General features: G+C 57.6%; 4 protein-coding genes across 4 annotated transcripts; 1 reads left to right on the forward strand and 3 right to left on the reverse strand.

Annotated features, from left to right (window-relative positions):
* Positions 1-975: 975 nt before the first annotated feature.
* DICSQDRAFT_161683 (uncharacterized protein) lies at positions 976-3,203 on the reverse strand (the record flags this gene model as incomplete). Its single annotated transcript, XM_007366022.1, has 4 exons — positions 2,345-3,203; positions 1,955-2,287; positions 1,716-1,904; positions 976-1,671 (listed from the first exon to the last, which is right to left on the reverse strand). Exons 1-4 carry the CDS (start codon positions 3,188-3,190, stop codon positions 976-978), a joined length of 2,064 nt encoding a protein of 687 aa, XP_007366084.1. The 5' UTR covers positions 3,191-3,203.
* Positions 3,204-3,847: 644 nt separating this feature from the next.
* Positions 3,848-6,072, reverse strand: DICSQDRAFT_61110 (uncharacterized protein; the record flags this gene model as incomplete). Its single annotated transcript, XM_007366023.1, has 4 exons — positions 3,848-4,311; positions 4,368-5,237; positions 5,297-5,455; positions 5,538-6,072. 4 exons carry the CDS (start codon positions 6,070-6,072, stop codon positions 3,848-3,850), a joined length of 2,028 nt encoding a protein of 675 aa, XP_007366085.1.
* A 1,186-nt stretch (positions 6,073-7,258) lies between these two features.
* Positions 7,259-7,841, forward strand: DICSQDRAFT_61104 (L30e-like protein; the record flags this gene model as incomplete). Its single annotated transcript, XM_007366024.1, has 3 exons — positions 7,259-7,379; positions 7,432-7,501; positions 7,556-7,841. Coding segments are annotated over 3 exons (477 nt in total), but the record flags the coding sequence as incomplete, so codon positions are not given.
* A 295-nt stretch (positions 7,842-8,136) lies between these two features.
* On the reverse strand, positions 8,137-13,757 carry DICSQDRAFT_106385 (uncharacterized protein). The gene is made up of 10 exons (XM_007366025.1): positions 12,748-13,757; positions 12,431-12,624; positions 11,657-12,363; positions 11,413-11,590; positions 10,983-11,350; positions 10,868-10,923; positions 8,794-10,807; positions 8,670-8,740; positions 8,439-8,610; positions 8,137-8,367 (listed from the first exon to the last, which is right to left on the reverse strand). The coding sequence occupies exons 1-7, from the start codon at positions 13,395-13,397 to the stop codon at positions 10,330-10,332; spliced, it is 2,631 nt and encodes an 876-aa protein (XP_007366087.1). The 5' UTR covers positions 13,398-13,757; the 3' UTR covers positions 8,137-8,367; positions 8,439-8,610; positions 8,670-8,740; positions 8,794-10,329.
* Positions 13,758-13,861: the final 104 nt, after the last annotated feature.

The raw sequence follows: 13,861 nt of genomic DNA on the forward strand, positions 1-13,861 counted from the left end.
ACTCGGCCTTCTCTTGCCGCCCTCGCCTTCTTACCGCCAATGGCGATGCACCTGCCTTTCCCGGCCCCGGCGGCACCAGCTTCCAACCTTGCCGCGCTATTCAGTCGCCATCACTCCTCTGGCTTCTCAGCGCGTCCGCCTCCTCCATCCCGCCTTGCTACAGCCTATCGTGGCTGCCACACGGTCCATGGCTGAAATTTGTCTCATCAGTGGACAGGATCTTTCTGGGACTGCGATCCCGTCCCCATACCTTACAACCCAGTCCGGTAAGAAATCCGCTGATGTCGACTCACCCATTATGATATGCGACCATCTATTCCCGTCCGACGAGAACACACATGGTAGGCCTGATGGGAAGCTTACCGGTGTACTGCTCTGCTAATGCTGCCCGTTCGCGCCCAGAGGATTGGGTATTTTTCCACATTTGCGACTCTAGCCACACTCATCAGCGGGGCTCGAAACAGCCTCTCGGCCTTGGGCGCCACCGCGCGAACATCTGTTTCGGGCACATGGCACTCAGGAATATCCTGAACGTAGACGATGCTTGAATTAGCACCTACATGGTCGCTTCAATGTGACAGGGAAGCGTTCACTCTGCACTCCTTCCTATATCTCAATGGATTGTAATAAATGTAGGCACAGAGGATGTTGAGCCCTTCCGGCCCGGCCGAGCGGAAGGTCAAATAGAAATGAACAGCCTTGCCCGCCCGCGCGAACTGCAGTGTTTTCTGCAAATCACTGTAACGAAGAAACGGTGTCGTCAAGCGCATATGTAGATCGTCCATGGCACGATGTGCGCATACCGGGCGATACATGGTTTAGTCAACCATCAAATTTGTCAAATGTCCAAGTTCATGCCTCGATCCCTCGGCAAGCCGAATCTACCCCTCATCTCCCCGCAGCCATAGAGCCGACAGTGAGCCCTGGATCCTATAAAGGACCACAGAGCAAGGGAGAGGAGGGAAAGAGGGGGCATTAACCGGCCGCTGGTGGTGAAGGCGCGCCCGCATTACCTCCGCGGTACGCCGGGCGCAAGACGAGCACACCGTTACTGAGCTGCGCGACTTCCTTCACCAGCGCAGTGAACTTCGCCTTCTTCGCGTCGTCGGTGAGATAGCGCGTAAAGTGCATGATGCACTCGCGCGTTGTCGCGTTAGGCGTGTTTCGCAGCCATTCTATCACCATCCGGTCCTCCAACTCCCCAGGTGCTTTGCGCTTCTTCGGACGAGGAGGGCCGTCCGAGGAAGCGGCACTGGCGTCGTCTGCCTTTCGCTTGAGGAGTTTTCCTTCCGGGGGCGGGTTAACCCCGGACGGAGGGCTGTCGGCCCGTCCTGGGCTCGTGGCACGACTCGCTGGGGGCGACGCGCCTGTGGGGCTAGCGAGAGGACTTCCCGCGCGGCTCGGCATGCCCGTTTTTGGCTTGGGCACCTTCGGACTGGTAGCGCGTTTCGCAACAATAGAGTGACCACTGTGCCCGGGAACAGGCGAGGTCGCACGAGACGGTGTTTCCGTCTTCACGGGTACCGTGCCGTTCACCATAGCTTTCGCCCCTGTCGGGGGACCAGGTGGGGTTTGTGTGCCCAGTGGCGCGCCCGGCTTGGATTCGGGAGGTAGGATAGCAGGCCCGGTGTGCACCTGAGGCGGTTCTTCCTCCTCTTCCTCCTCCTCCTGCTACGCGTGAGTACGTCGCGCGGGCCGGACCAAGGTGCACATACCGAACTGGCGTAGGGGTTTTTCTCATCATCGGATTCATCGTACCCGCCGCCCTTCTCCAGCTTCTTCAGCGTCTTCTGGAGATTCTTGCCCGCCCCGGTCAATTTCGACTCATCCTCTTCATCGTCCGACTCGTCAATGAATCCCTCGCGAAGCTTGTTCGCGGTCTTGTACTCTCTTTTGAGTCGCTCCTGCGAATAATATGAGAGGCGTCTCGTATGATATGTCGAGCAAAACGCACCTCCAGCTCCTTAGTCTCTTCGTCTTCTTTGTCGTCGTGATCCATCTTGTCCTCATCGTCGGCAAACGTTTCCTCAAAGTCCAATTCATCAAGGAAGCCTTCTGCCCCCAGCTCACGTTTAACCCTGCGCTTGCTATCGCCGCCCTCATCGTCGTCGTCGCCGTCGCCAAACAGTCCACCAGGACCGCTGTCGACTGTCCGGAGCTTCTTACCGCCAGGCCCGAGACTCTGACTGGCGTTATGCACGAGCGAGGAGCCACTAGCGGCGGCTTGCTCCGTCTTTTGCCGCAATGCCCACTGCGTTGCGTCTTTACGCTTCTGCAGCTTGGTCATCTACGACAGGAATCAAGTTGATCTAGGCTTGATCAGGCGGAGAGCGATGGTACACACCAGCGACTCTGCCTCCTCCAGGTTCGGTATATGATGGCTCGGTTTCTTCTGGAACTTATACCACCGATGCGCGGGCACGAACTTGAAGACGTCGTTCGCGGCCGGCATGAACATCGCATAGGTCTGCGACTTCGACACGTCCTCCATCTTCCCCACCCACGTCTCCTTCTGCATTCCATCCTCAATGACCCATGGGAACTTCTCCTCCCGCCGCAGTTGCCTCGTCGCCTCCGGAACCAAGAAGACCTGCCTCGTCTTCTTCTGAAACCTCTTCGGCTTCTTGTCCTTATCCTTCCCCTTGTCCTCCTTCTGCTCCACGGGCTCACGCACCGGCCGTCCCAGCGCGTCGACCATGACCACCTTCCCATCCTGCCCTATGACCAGCTTTCCGTCAGACCCGACCATGTGGGCGAGGGCCTGCTGCGCGGGCTGCATCGTGGGGTCGTTGCGGTGGGGGTCCTTCCGGTTCAGCTTCACGGGCCTCGCCCAGTCGTTGATCTCGACCTTCTTCCGCGACTCGAACTTCATCACGTCGTACTTCCACCCGTTCAGCTTCGAGGACATCAGCCGGTACTCGGTGAACGGCCCATCCGGCTGCTTGGGAGCCGTATCGTCCTCGGTCTTGGGCGCGGGAGCCCGGCGCTGTGGCGCAGGGCGAGTGGCAGGGGACGCGGTGGCGGCCGGTGGTTTCTTGGGCGTACCGGGCGCGGACTGGGGATTAGGAGTGAGAGCAGGCTGTGAAGAGGAGCCTGGAGAGGGTGTATCGGCAACAGGGGTCTCCTTCTTGGGTAGAGTAGGTCGGCTAGGCCGCGGATTGAATAGTGTAGGGGCGCCCTTCTTTGCCATATTGTATTTGTTCTGAGGCGAATGGGGGCGCGATCTCAGCGCAGATGGATCTCAAAAACAGTATGGTGTCAAGCAAGAGAATCGGATGTTACGGCAGCACACAGTGAAGGAGGCCGCAACGGAAGTACAGACCCAGGCCGTGGCTGGCGTAGGTGGTGGTCGAGATGTAAGACGCGTGCGCCCATTGCGGAGCCGCCCGCGCTTGTTCTGACTCCTTGACACGCCCATTGCGCGAAGCAATGCAGCAACACACGCAGAGTCAAGATCCATGACCAAATCTGTGCCTTCAGAGCAGAGTAGTTGCATTCATATTGGCGGGACTACATCTCACTGCGGAAGGATGCCAGTCCGTCTAGAAATATATGAGACCGTCCGACACATGATGACACAGGCCTGTTGCTCGAGTGGGGTAGTACCTATGGAGTAGCGGAATCCGGAGAACAATGAGATAATATGGATACGCGAATAATAGCAGGCTACGCGGAGGCATACAACGAAGAAACTCTCCATCTCTATGCGCGGACGTTCAAGCCACGGAAGACGTGAAGATACACCATAAGATATCACCTTCAACTGGACGACAACTGAGAGGCCCTCGAATCAAGACAGACAAGAAATGATATCGCTACAGTTTCAATATCGTGGTGCGCAGATACCCTATGACGGGGTCTCCGTCCGCGCAATTCCGGGAGGATTGCCGTTAACGGCTGGTGGCTGCCCCACTGCAGGACCCGCACCAGGCGGATATGCATTTTGCGACGAGCCCGGACGGGAGAGAGGTTGCTGGGGAGGGGCGTGAGGCGGGAGAGGATGTGGATGGTGAGGAGGCCCAGGATGTCCGGTAGGCGGCGGGCCCGAAGGACCAGCGGAATGCGTATGGGGTGCATGAGGTGGTTGATGAGACGGTGGCGGCTGGTGAGGAGCCCCGGGCGGGCCAGGAGGGGGAGCATAAGGCGGGACACCAACAGGTGGTCCATGGCCATAGACGACAGCGTGCGGCGGCGCTCCTGCAAACGGCGGAGGCATGCCTTGTCGATAGCCATCCAACTCATGCCGCAACATTTCAATCTCCCTACCCATATCCTGGTGGCTCTGCTTAAGCGTGACAATGAAGTCGATGGCTAGAAAGGCTGTTTAGCCTCCGGCATAGTCGAATGCTTTGTACGTATCGCCGTACCTTTGCTGAGAATTTCCCACTTGCTTGCCTTCATCCCCCGGTCCGCAGGAAGTTGGTCTCGCAGCTCGTCAAACAACTCCTTCATCTCTTTTCTTCGTTTCCGTTCGGCTAGTTTGTGCGATACACGCAGTTCTGGCGAGCGCGAATATGGCGTAGAGCCCGAGGCCTTGTCTGAGGCGTGAGCGGACGTGGACGTATCTTCGGGATTTGTGCTGCCGCCAGGCGTGCCTCCGTTGCTGGCTGATTGGTCGGCAGTGCGGACACGAGAGGGCGGCCGGGAGCGTGACCTGAGGGCGCGCGTCGGGCCTGTGGAGGGCGGAGTAGGGAGGGAATCTGGGGAGATATTGGGTGCGGACATTCGACGATCTGGTGCGAAGGTGACTGGAGGCATGATTGTTGTGAGAGGGTCGAAGGGAGGGGGAGGGGACTGCATATTAACTGCTTGCTCGTTCTGCATGGTTGGATGGGCAGCATCAGCAGGAGCGTGTGGATTTTCAGGCCACGCGAAAGTAGCGATGTCGCCAGGAGGTCGGCCATGTGGCGAATCAGGACCGGGAATTCCCGAGGAGGGAGTGGTGTATCCGGTCGTCAGAGGCGTGTTGGAGCTAGTATATGCAGACGCAGACGACGTCGAATCTCGTCTGTCATTCGACCACCACGGAGACCCTGTTGTAGCGACTCGGGCATCTACAGAACTTCGTCGGTCGTACAGACTAAGCTGCGCAATCCTCTGGGTGTCAATCGCTGATCCTCGCCGTTTGGGGGCGGGTTCTTCTTCTCTGCCGCCGTCCTGACCAACCAATTGTGGATCGATGTCTGGGATACCAGGTGAATACACGCCTTTGTCGGACGAGATCTTGCGCTTCGTGCCTTGAGGCAGAACATGATGTGTGAGTAGGGTTCAGGACCGGACAAAAGGGCTTAACCACCTGCTACGACAGACTGCCGTCGGCCGCTGTAGTCAACGTCTTCAATTTCCCGGCTCCCCTGGTCCGGTCGTGCATTCCCCCCAGCCTCTACGCCACGATGATGCGTGTCCTCATGGTTGTCGACATCCATGTGGTCACTACCCTTTGCCCTCTCACCTACTGAGCATACAGCGATATGGGAAGCGAGCTACGTTCAGACACGCGGACCTTGTCGTCTTGCACCATTCAGGGACGAACTCACCTCCGCTCCCGTTGCGTTCCATAGCACCCAGCGTGCTCCCCTCCCGCCCATTGTCCATGGACATAGCTTGTGTAGGTGTTCGCCTGTCCGTCTCCGCCGAAGGTGATCTCAAGAGGCGTCGGAGGTTCGCACTGGGGCTTTCGTTTGGTTGGGACGAGGCGTCACCGAACTTATAGGGAGACAGAGGTCGCGAGTGAGAGAAGGAACGTCTAGACTCGCGCGGCGCTGACGACGGGAAACTGGTGGCAGGGGAGTCGGGACGTCGAAAGGGCGACGTGATGCCAGAAGAAGGGCCCGCGTGGTAAGTGGGAGGGTTCGGACCAGCATGGAGAGAGGGGTCTGTGATAGAGCCCCTACGCTGGTTTTGTAGAAATTCGAGAGGAGCGAGGGGTGATACGGCTGCCTGCCGCGAGCTCGAGGATGGCGACGAGGTTTTGGGAGGAAAAGCACTGCCTGCGGGACTTGCATTGGGAGAGTCGCCGGGCCTTTTAGCGCCAGCGTTGGCGGCGTCGCCGTTGGCAGACGTCGAGGTCATAGCGGAGGGCGTCGAGAACGGGGTTGCAGCCCGGCGCGGTGTGTCTAAGTACAGATAATATGGACGTGTGGAGGCAAGAGCGCGTGGCTACCATTCTTGATAACCACGTGGAGGAAAACTACCGATCCCTTTCAAATCTGGTTACATTGCTTGATACAAATCACTTGCCCGTCCGCTCCCTGCCAGCTCCCTCCTTCTCCTCCATGCAATACAACCTCCGTAAAGACATCTTCCCGCTCTCATGGCTACCCAGCTTTGCCCCCTGTTCACACCCTCCTTGCAGTTGCACACTGCGGAAGGATGAGAAGGACGTCATCCCGTGGCAGCGGCGTCTCGATTGTTGCTCACCAATAAGCGACAGCCAAGTCGGCTCGGGTCACGCCGCGTTCGCAGCAGGCCTGGGTCTCAACTCCTGTTCCAACTTCCAAGTACCAGGTGAAGGTCTAACGCACAGAATTGTCGGGCCGTCAACCCAACGTGCTTGTCGCTCCAATCGGAAGACCTGGATGACACCTCCGGCGGGGATCGTGTTGCGCGTGGAGACGTGAGAGTCCACAGCACCGTTCGTCGGGGTTTCTACCGGGCGTGGGTGAAATCAGTCCGCGCTGAAAGCAGCTTTCGGCCTTATCCACATGTACGAGTAACTAGTAAGTACCCTGCCCGTCGAGGAACCTCTAACTACGCCGCTCGAAGCCATGCACAAGCACGCCAAGGTCGCTTCATAGGGTTGATGTAGACATGGAAATATAAGGCCGCTCGTATCGCTATGTGAATTCTCGTGAACCATAAAGCATACCTTTGTGCTTATGCAATCGAATTGTCTTAGAAGTCCTCGGAGGGTGTAAATAAGAAATGCCTGCTTCGGATGCGCGTCCTTTATGAGCGTCTACTGGTATCGTAGTCGTAGTGCACGTGATCGCACCTGAAGGCGAATTTTCGTGGCGTTCAATACTCTGACCGAGAGCTCCGCTTTCTACATCCCTCTCTCCTCCAACTTCGCGAAAATGGCTAAGGACAAGTCAGAAAAGAAGGATAAGAAGAAGAAGGAGACGAAGGAGGTCACGGAAACTGTCACGGAGGCCATAGAGGTCAACGACGATGTCGAAATGGAGGACGCTCCGCTCGTGAAGGCAAGTCCTCGCTGTCTCGTCTGACTTCAGTTGGCGTCACGGTTATCGCGTAGGTCGAGAAGAAGGTGAGGAAGGAAAAGGAGGAGATCATCATCCCTCTCGAGGACCTATCACCAATCGCGCAGCCTCTTGCGCAGAAGAAGATCCTCAAGAAGCTGCATAAGACCATTAAAAAGGGTTCGTCTCCCTGTATTGTTTGAGCGCACACTCGGGCTCAAGTGTGCTTCAGCCTCGAAGCAGCGACAGGTTAAAAGGGGGGTCAAGGAGGTTGTGAAGGCCATTCGTAAGGGTGAGAAGGGGTGAGTAGCTCGATGGTCCGTCTCATTCTGTGGACTCATTTGCGTGGTGTGCAGGCTGCTCATTCTCGCCGCGGACATCACCCCTATCGATATCATCTCACATCTTCCTGTCATGGCTGAGGATGCGAACATCCCCTACGTGTTCGTACCCTCCAAAGAAGAACTTGGGCACGCGAGCGCAACGAAGCGGCCAACAAGCTGCGTGATGGTTTGTCCGGACCAAAAAAAGAAATCCAAGTCAAAAGAGGGCGCGACAGAGGACAAAGACGACGACTACCGGGAGACATATAACGAGTGCTGTAAAGAGATACAACAGCTGGACCAAAAGCTGATATTCTGACCAACCGCCTGGACTCGTCTCGCATTGATTCTCGTAGCATTTGTTGTACTTTCTGGTTCCTGTTGCTCATGTACTGCTTTCCACTCGTAATATACCTGCAAACCAATGTTGTGCGGAGTGTGCCTTGCGCGACATCTTCGCGTATGCGCGCCTGAAGAGATGGGCATCTGTAGAGCAGCCACGTCACGGGAATCGTGAATTAACCGTGACCACCGTCCTTCTCACGACAGGTCCTCATTTCTCTCCCCCGCCCAACTCCTCCGCTCCCTTTCCACCCTCTATCTTCATCTCTCTCGTAATGGCACCGAAAACCAAGTCCGCCGCCACTAACGGCGCCCCTAAAAAGGCCAAGTCCCCCGCGCCTTCCACCACCGACAGCTCTGCCCCCGCTGTGCACGAGGTTCAGGCCCAGGTCCAGGAGGAGTTCACGCCCGTCACCTACGGCCCCGGAAAGCCGGACAAGGCGTTGTTCGATGCCGAGCAAAACAAAATCAAGGCTGAGATCGACGCGCTTCAGGCTAAGCTGGTACGTCCTTGTCAATCCCTCTGCGGATCTTCGGGAAGCTTCATTTGGCCATTCCTAATCCGCGCGTGCAGAACGCTGTGAGGGACAAGCTCGCTCTCGCCGGAAAGGGTGGCCCCGGTACCGAGAGGCAAAGGGAGCTGCGTGCTGAGCTGGACAGCATTCGTGGCCAGCAGTCCAACAGCAAAGCTTCGCGGAGTAAGGTTATCGACCAGCTCAAGGCCCTGCAGGACGGGATCCAGAAGAAGGTACGTGTCATGTGGCGACTGTTTCGCAGGCTTCAGAACTGAACCTCGTTCCGCAACAGATCAAGGACCTCAACGCTCAGAAGGCCAAAATCCCTTACAAGACTGTCGCTGAGGTCGACGCTCGCATTAGGTATGTTCTAGCATGCACTCGTTCTTTCGCCTCCTGCTTACATGTCTGGACAGCCAACTCGAGAGGCAGGTCGAGTCAGGTAGCCTCAAGCTCGTTGAAGAGAAACGTGCTCTTCAGGAGATCAGCCAGGTCAAGCGCAGCAGACGGATAGTCGAGGGGTTCCAGGCAGAGCAGGAGGCCATTGAAGCTGACCGCGCTAAGGCCGATGAGCTCCGCAAGCAGCTCGACGATCCTGAAGCCAAGGCGGCGTCCGAGAGGTACGATGCGATCAAGGCAGAGTTGGATGAGTTGAAGAAGGAGAGCGACGAGGTGTACGCGAACCGGAACAAGCTCTACGACGAACGGAGTGCGATCCAGGGTCAGCTTGACGAGCTCTACAGCCGAAAGCGCGAGTCCGCGGCCCATTTCAAAGACGCGAACGACAAGTTCTACGCGAAGCTGAACGAGGACCGCGCGCGACGCGCAGAGCGATTACGTGCGCAGCGCGCAGAGCAGGAGGAGGCCAAGAAGAAGGAAGCCATAGAACGCATTCGCGAGGAGGCAGAGGCACCCGCGTTCCAGGCCCAGATAGAGGATTGTCAGACCCTCATCGATGCCTTTTCCGGCAAGTCGTCCACGGCCACGTTGCCGCACCAGAAGCCCCTCACGGAGAAATCGGACGTTGCGGGAGTGCCGAAGCTCGACATCCGGAAGGTTGAGACCGCGCCCGAGGGCTTGGTGGTGCGGAAGAAGAAGGGCGAGGAGGAGGAAGCGTACTTCGTCGCGGGTAGAGGCAAGAAGAAGGGTGGTAAGAAGGGTGGGGCGAAGCCCGCGGCCGAAGCGAACGGGGTTGAATCTACCAGCAGCCAGTTGAACGTCCCCCTTCCTACCCTTACAGCTCTTCTCTCGCTCTCAATACCGCCACCCACTTCTACGGCCGATGTCCCTCGTGTCATCGACGATCTCAAGACGAAGAAAGCGTGGTTTGAGGCCAACCAGGCACGTGTCACTGCGGAGAACAAGGCGAAGGCCGAGGCGGATATCCGCAAGCTCCTTGGAGGCAAGTCCAACGACGTCGAGATTCCTCAATCCGGCGATATACCCCCTGCTGGCGGCGCGGAGCGACCCGCGGAACCCGCATCTACTCCTGCTGTCGTCTCCGTTCCCTCATTGGGTGTCCCTAGCGAGGAGGTCGATGAGAAGCTAGAAACGGTGCAGGAGCAAGCCGTGGAAGCGTCCTAATATGATTGCGTGTACAGTCTTGGGTAGTAGCTGTCGGACTTATTCCCGTGTGCTCGTCGCTGCGCATATAACATATTTCTACCATCATGCATCCGCATCACTTCCAGTCACACAGCGGAAGCGTTGTGGCTGAATATATGGTATCATTGTCCAGTACATGATCTGGGGAGAATTGAGATACATTGGCAGAAGGCCAAGGGCAATATTCGATAAGCGATTTACGGGAGGACGTCAATACAGCAGCGAGGGCAAAGTCAATAATTAACAGCCAGAGAGAGAGCAAACGACAGGTATTAGTGTGATTGTTAGGGTATAGATAGTCATTCACAAAGCCCACAGATCAACATCCTACGAGTGTTTCCCTCACTATGACTCCGACTTCACCGATTCGGGCTCGTTCTCCGGGTCGCTGCTGGCCGAGGGCGGCGTGCCAGACGCGCTGATCCCCAAGTCTTGCGGCGTGAAGGCAGGCACGTCAAAGGTGCTCGAGTAGTCGGGGAATGACAGCCCAGAGTTATGTACAGACAGAGCATCCTCTGGCGTCGATGTGTTGTCGAGGTAGCTTAGGGAGCCGAAAGTGTCGGCTCCGAAGGTGGTTGCCGAGGGGTCAAGGGTACCCGCAGAGAACGTGTCAGCTTGAAGAGCAGCGAGCATGCTCGAAGTCGTCGGTGTGTTGGCCATTACACCGGCGGGGCGGACGTCGAGCGTGGTGTTGGAGAAACTCTCCTGGCCAGGCATCGGTGAAAGCGAGAAAAACTGCTGCTGCATGACAGGCTCGACCGACGCAGCAACCGAGTTTGTTGACAGTGCGACGTTCCGGAGGACGTTGAGTGCAATCCAATCACTGCAGCGAGGGAAGATCGTGCTAAGTGGGGATCGACATGAGAAGATGTGAAGGACTCACTCAAGGAACAGCTTGAGAATTTGGAATGCACCGAAAGCAGGGTCACTTCGGATAGTCTATACGCAATCAATGATGAGCACATGGTATGATGGCTGTTCCTGCCAGCGAGACGTACCAAATCTCGCATAACTTGACTTGTAACATAGCCCCAACGGATCAACACACTACGGGAGCTCATGGTTGTCCTCTCTTCAACGCCACCGCCTCGGCCGCCCATCAACCGTTCACAGCACTTGTCCGCCCACGCCATGACGTCGCGAACGGGGTCCTGACTCTTACTCAAACCCTCCAGCACTTGGACGAACTCGCCCTCCAGGAGCTGCACCAAGTCTTCGTGGCGACAATTGCACACCAGAGCCGACTGGTTCCGAACAGACTCAAAGTCGATCTTTTGCCAAGAGCGCCTCATCTCCAGGAGCTGCTTTTGGTTCGTTAGGACCGTGTTCAACGCTTGCGTGACCTGGTAAATGTCAAGGAAGCGCACTATAACGTTGACAGTTAGTTTCACACAGCACTCTCTGCAGCCAGGAACAGGCATAACTCACAGACAAGGTGGCCGAACCGTGCGCCCAATTCCACCTTGGGCTCGACAAACGTATTTCCGTATGAGTCCAGGGCCACAAGGAGGATCTTCTCCATCTTGTCAGCGAGCTGACGAAGGCCCGCCAAAGAAGCGGGAGCAATGGGCGAAAGCATCTGCGACCGAAGCATCTCCAGTATTTCCTGTGATGTTGGGTGAGCTCAAGTTCCGACATCTAGGCCGGTCACAAAGTCAGAAAGACGACGTACATCGTAAACGATCGCATCCGCCTTAGCCATCAAGCCCGCGACAGCGGGAGCGTGAACAACTTCCCGATGGGCACCCGTGAGACTCGACCAGAACGTGCGCAGATGCATCTCAAACTGATCAAAGCGGAACGCCCGCACGCTCTCGAGCAACGCGTCCGAGTGGTCCTGGAACCACGTCCACACTTCGCGTGCGGCGATGCTCTGCGGCGTCGTCGAGTTCACGCCAACTGCCTCATCAATGGAAGGGAAACTGGGCATCTGGCGCACGGACGCAGCGGTACCTCCGCTCATCATGGCCAGGGACGAAGATACGCTTCCCGAAGGAGATGGCTGCTGGACCTGAAGGCCTTCCTGGCCAGCGTGCCTCCGTATCGGGGCCTGTACAGGGAAAGCGCTCGTAGGCCGCTGGGTGGCCTGTGCTTGCGAAAGGAGGCTCGCCGCGGTGGGAGTCTTCTCATCTGCAAACATTGTCGGAGCCTTCGCGCCTCCGCTAGACAAATTCAAGGAGTTACGTTTGGACGCGGGCCCAGACGCGGGCCCCTCTGACTCGTCCTCGTCGTCCTCATCCGAGCCGCCACGGTTCTCGCCCTGCTCGTTGGACATGCGGGCAGCGTTGACAGCCTGTTGTGCGGCATTATTGTTCGACTTGCGGATGTAGTCCTGGAGGAACTCAGCCTCTGCGGACGTCGCAGGACGGATGCCGCAATCTGTCAGGAAATTGTGGCGTCAATCAGGCGCCGACAGAATCATGATCGAAGAACAAGGCGGACGTACAATGATATTTGCTGTTCCCCCGAACTCCCAGCCGCCTTGTTTTGATAGTAGGGAAACATAGCCTGATTGCTTTTCCCAGCGTGGCGGTATTGATATGTGGTATCCCATACTGATCGCAGACCCGGCGGTATGAGAAGTAAAGCCCTTGACGCGGAACATTCCCGTCAGGGTATGGAGAGTAGTTCGCTGTCAACCTGCTCGACGGGAAGGCACGACGGTGGCAGGGGTGAGGCACGGAAACAGGGGGGGAACACAAGGGAGCGGCCGGCGTGTAACGGTAAGAGTCCACAAGTGATGGGGATCAAGGGGGGACGCACCATGCCTGCACGAAAATCTGCTTTGCCCGGTCGGACGCACTCGTCGTCGTCGCCGCCCGCACATTCGCCGCGAGCTTCTCCAGAGCGTGGTCAGGGGAGAGGGCCATTCTCCCATACGCGTGCATAGCCTCCGCTGGGTTGGGCATCATCGTCTGGGGAGGCCCGGCGAACATGGTGTGGTACTCGGAGCCGGCGGTGGCGAGGTACATGGAGATGTCCTCTGTCTCACTTGAAGACGAATGCACACTCTCGGTGTCACGAGGGTAGGGGGAGGCTGAAACACGGGCGCGGATGTGAGTCTGACGCAGGTGGCCCTTCAGAGCGGGATTGGTTATGTTGTGATTAGGGGGCGAGTCAGCAGGGGTCGCGAGGTCCAGCGAGTACGCGGAGGAGAGGGATGCGTCGGAGGTGTTGCGAGCGTGGTCGAAGGTGTTGGTGGTATGGAAAGAAGCGCGATAGAGGTCTTCGGCGGAGGGTGGGAGAACCGCCGTCGTGCGCAGAACGCCGCCACCCTGGGAAGACTGAGGCCGCGAGCCGGGCGAGTGCGAGGAGGAGGATGAGACAGAGTTGGAGCGGGAGTGCAAGTGGGCATTCGGGAGGAAGTCGAAGGGTACGTTGGCGGCCATCATCTGGAGGTTCACTGCCGCCATGCAGATAAGTAGATATAGATATGGGGGAGGGTAAGGACTGTGTGTGTGGCGGATTTGAGATCCTGAAGCGGCCCAGCCGTGCGCGAACGAAGAAGGGAGATCAAGGAGAGGAGCAGAAGCGGACGAAAGCCAGAGCGAGTGGGTGGAGTAAAGAGGAGAAGAGGCGGGGAGGCAGAGCAGAGATGATGAGGATGTGTGATCCTATCCGTGCGCCTGCCGCCGGAAGTAGTGCAAGGCAAAGAAGGATAAGAACCCGCGACGAGACCCCCGAGTCCTCTCGCAGCTCAGATGGTAAATACAAAATAGAAATCCGCGTTGTGGAAAGTTCAGATGGCAAGAAATGCGAGATGCACAACGTCGTCGGTGGTCAAGGCAACACGGGCCCACGCCAGAGCCCTCCTCCCAGGCGCCTCCCCCCTCCGAGGCACGGCGCCCACGGCCCTCCCCCTCTCCGCCTGGCCGCA

This window comes from Dichomitus squalens (assembly GCF_000275845.1).
Source record: "Dichomitus squalens LYAD-421 SS1 unplaced genomic scaffold DICSQscaffold_15, whole genome shotgun sequence".
Lineage (NCBI taxonomy): Eukaryota > Fungi > Basidiomycota > Agaricomycetes > Polyporales > Polyporaceae > Dichomitus > Dichomitus squalens.

Coding starts and splice junctions, on each gene's coding strand:
- DICSQDRAFT_106385 (XM_007366025.1), bottom strand. CDS start 13,397: ATGGCGGCAGTGAACCTCCAGATGATGGCCGCCAACGTACCCTTCGAC. Junction 11,591..11,656: donor CGGATGCGATCGTTTACGAT/GTACGTCGTCTT, acceptor CCAACATCACAG/GAAATACTGGAGATGCTTCG. Junction 11,351..11,412: donor ACGGTTCGGCCACCTTGTCT/GTGAGTTATGCC, acceptor TCAACGTTATAG/TGCGCTTCCTTGACATTTAC.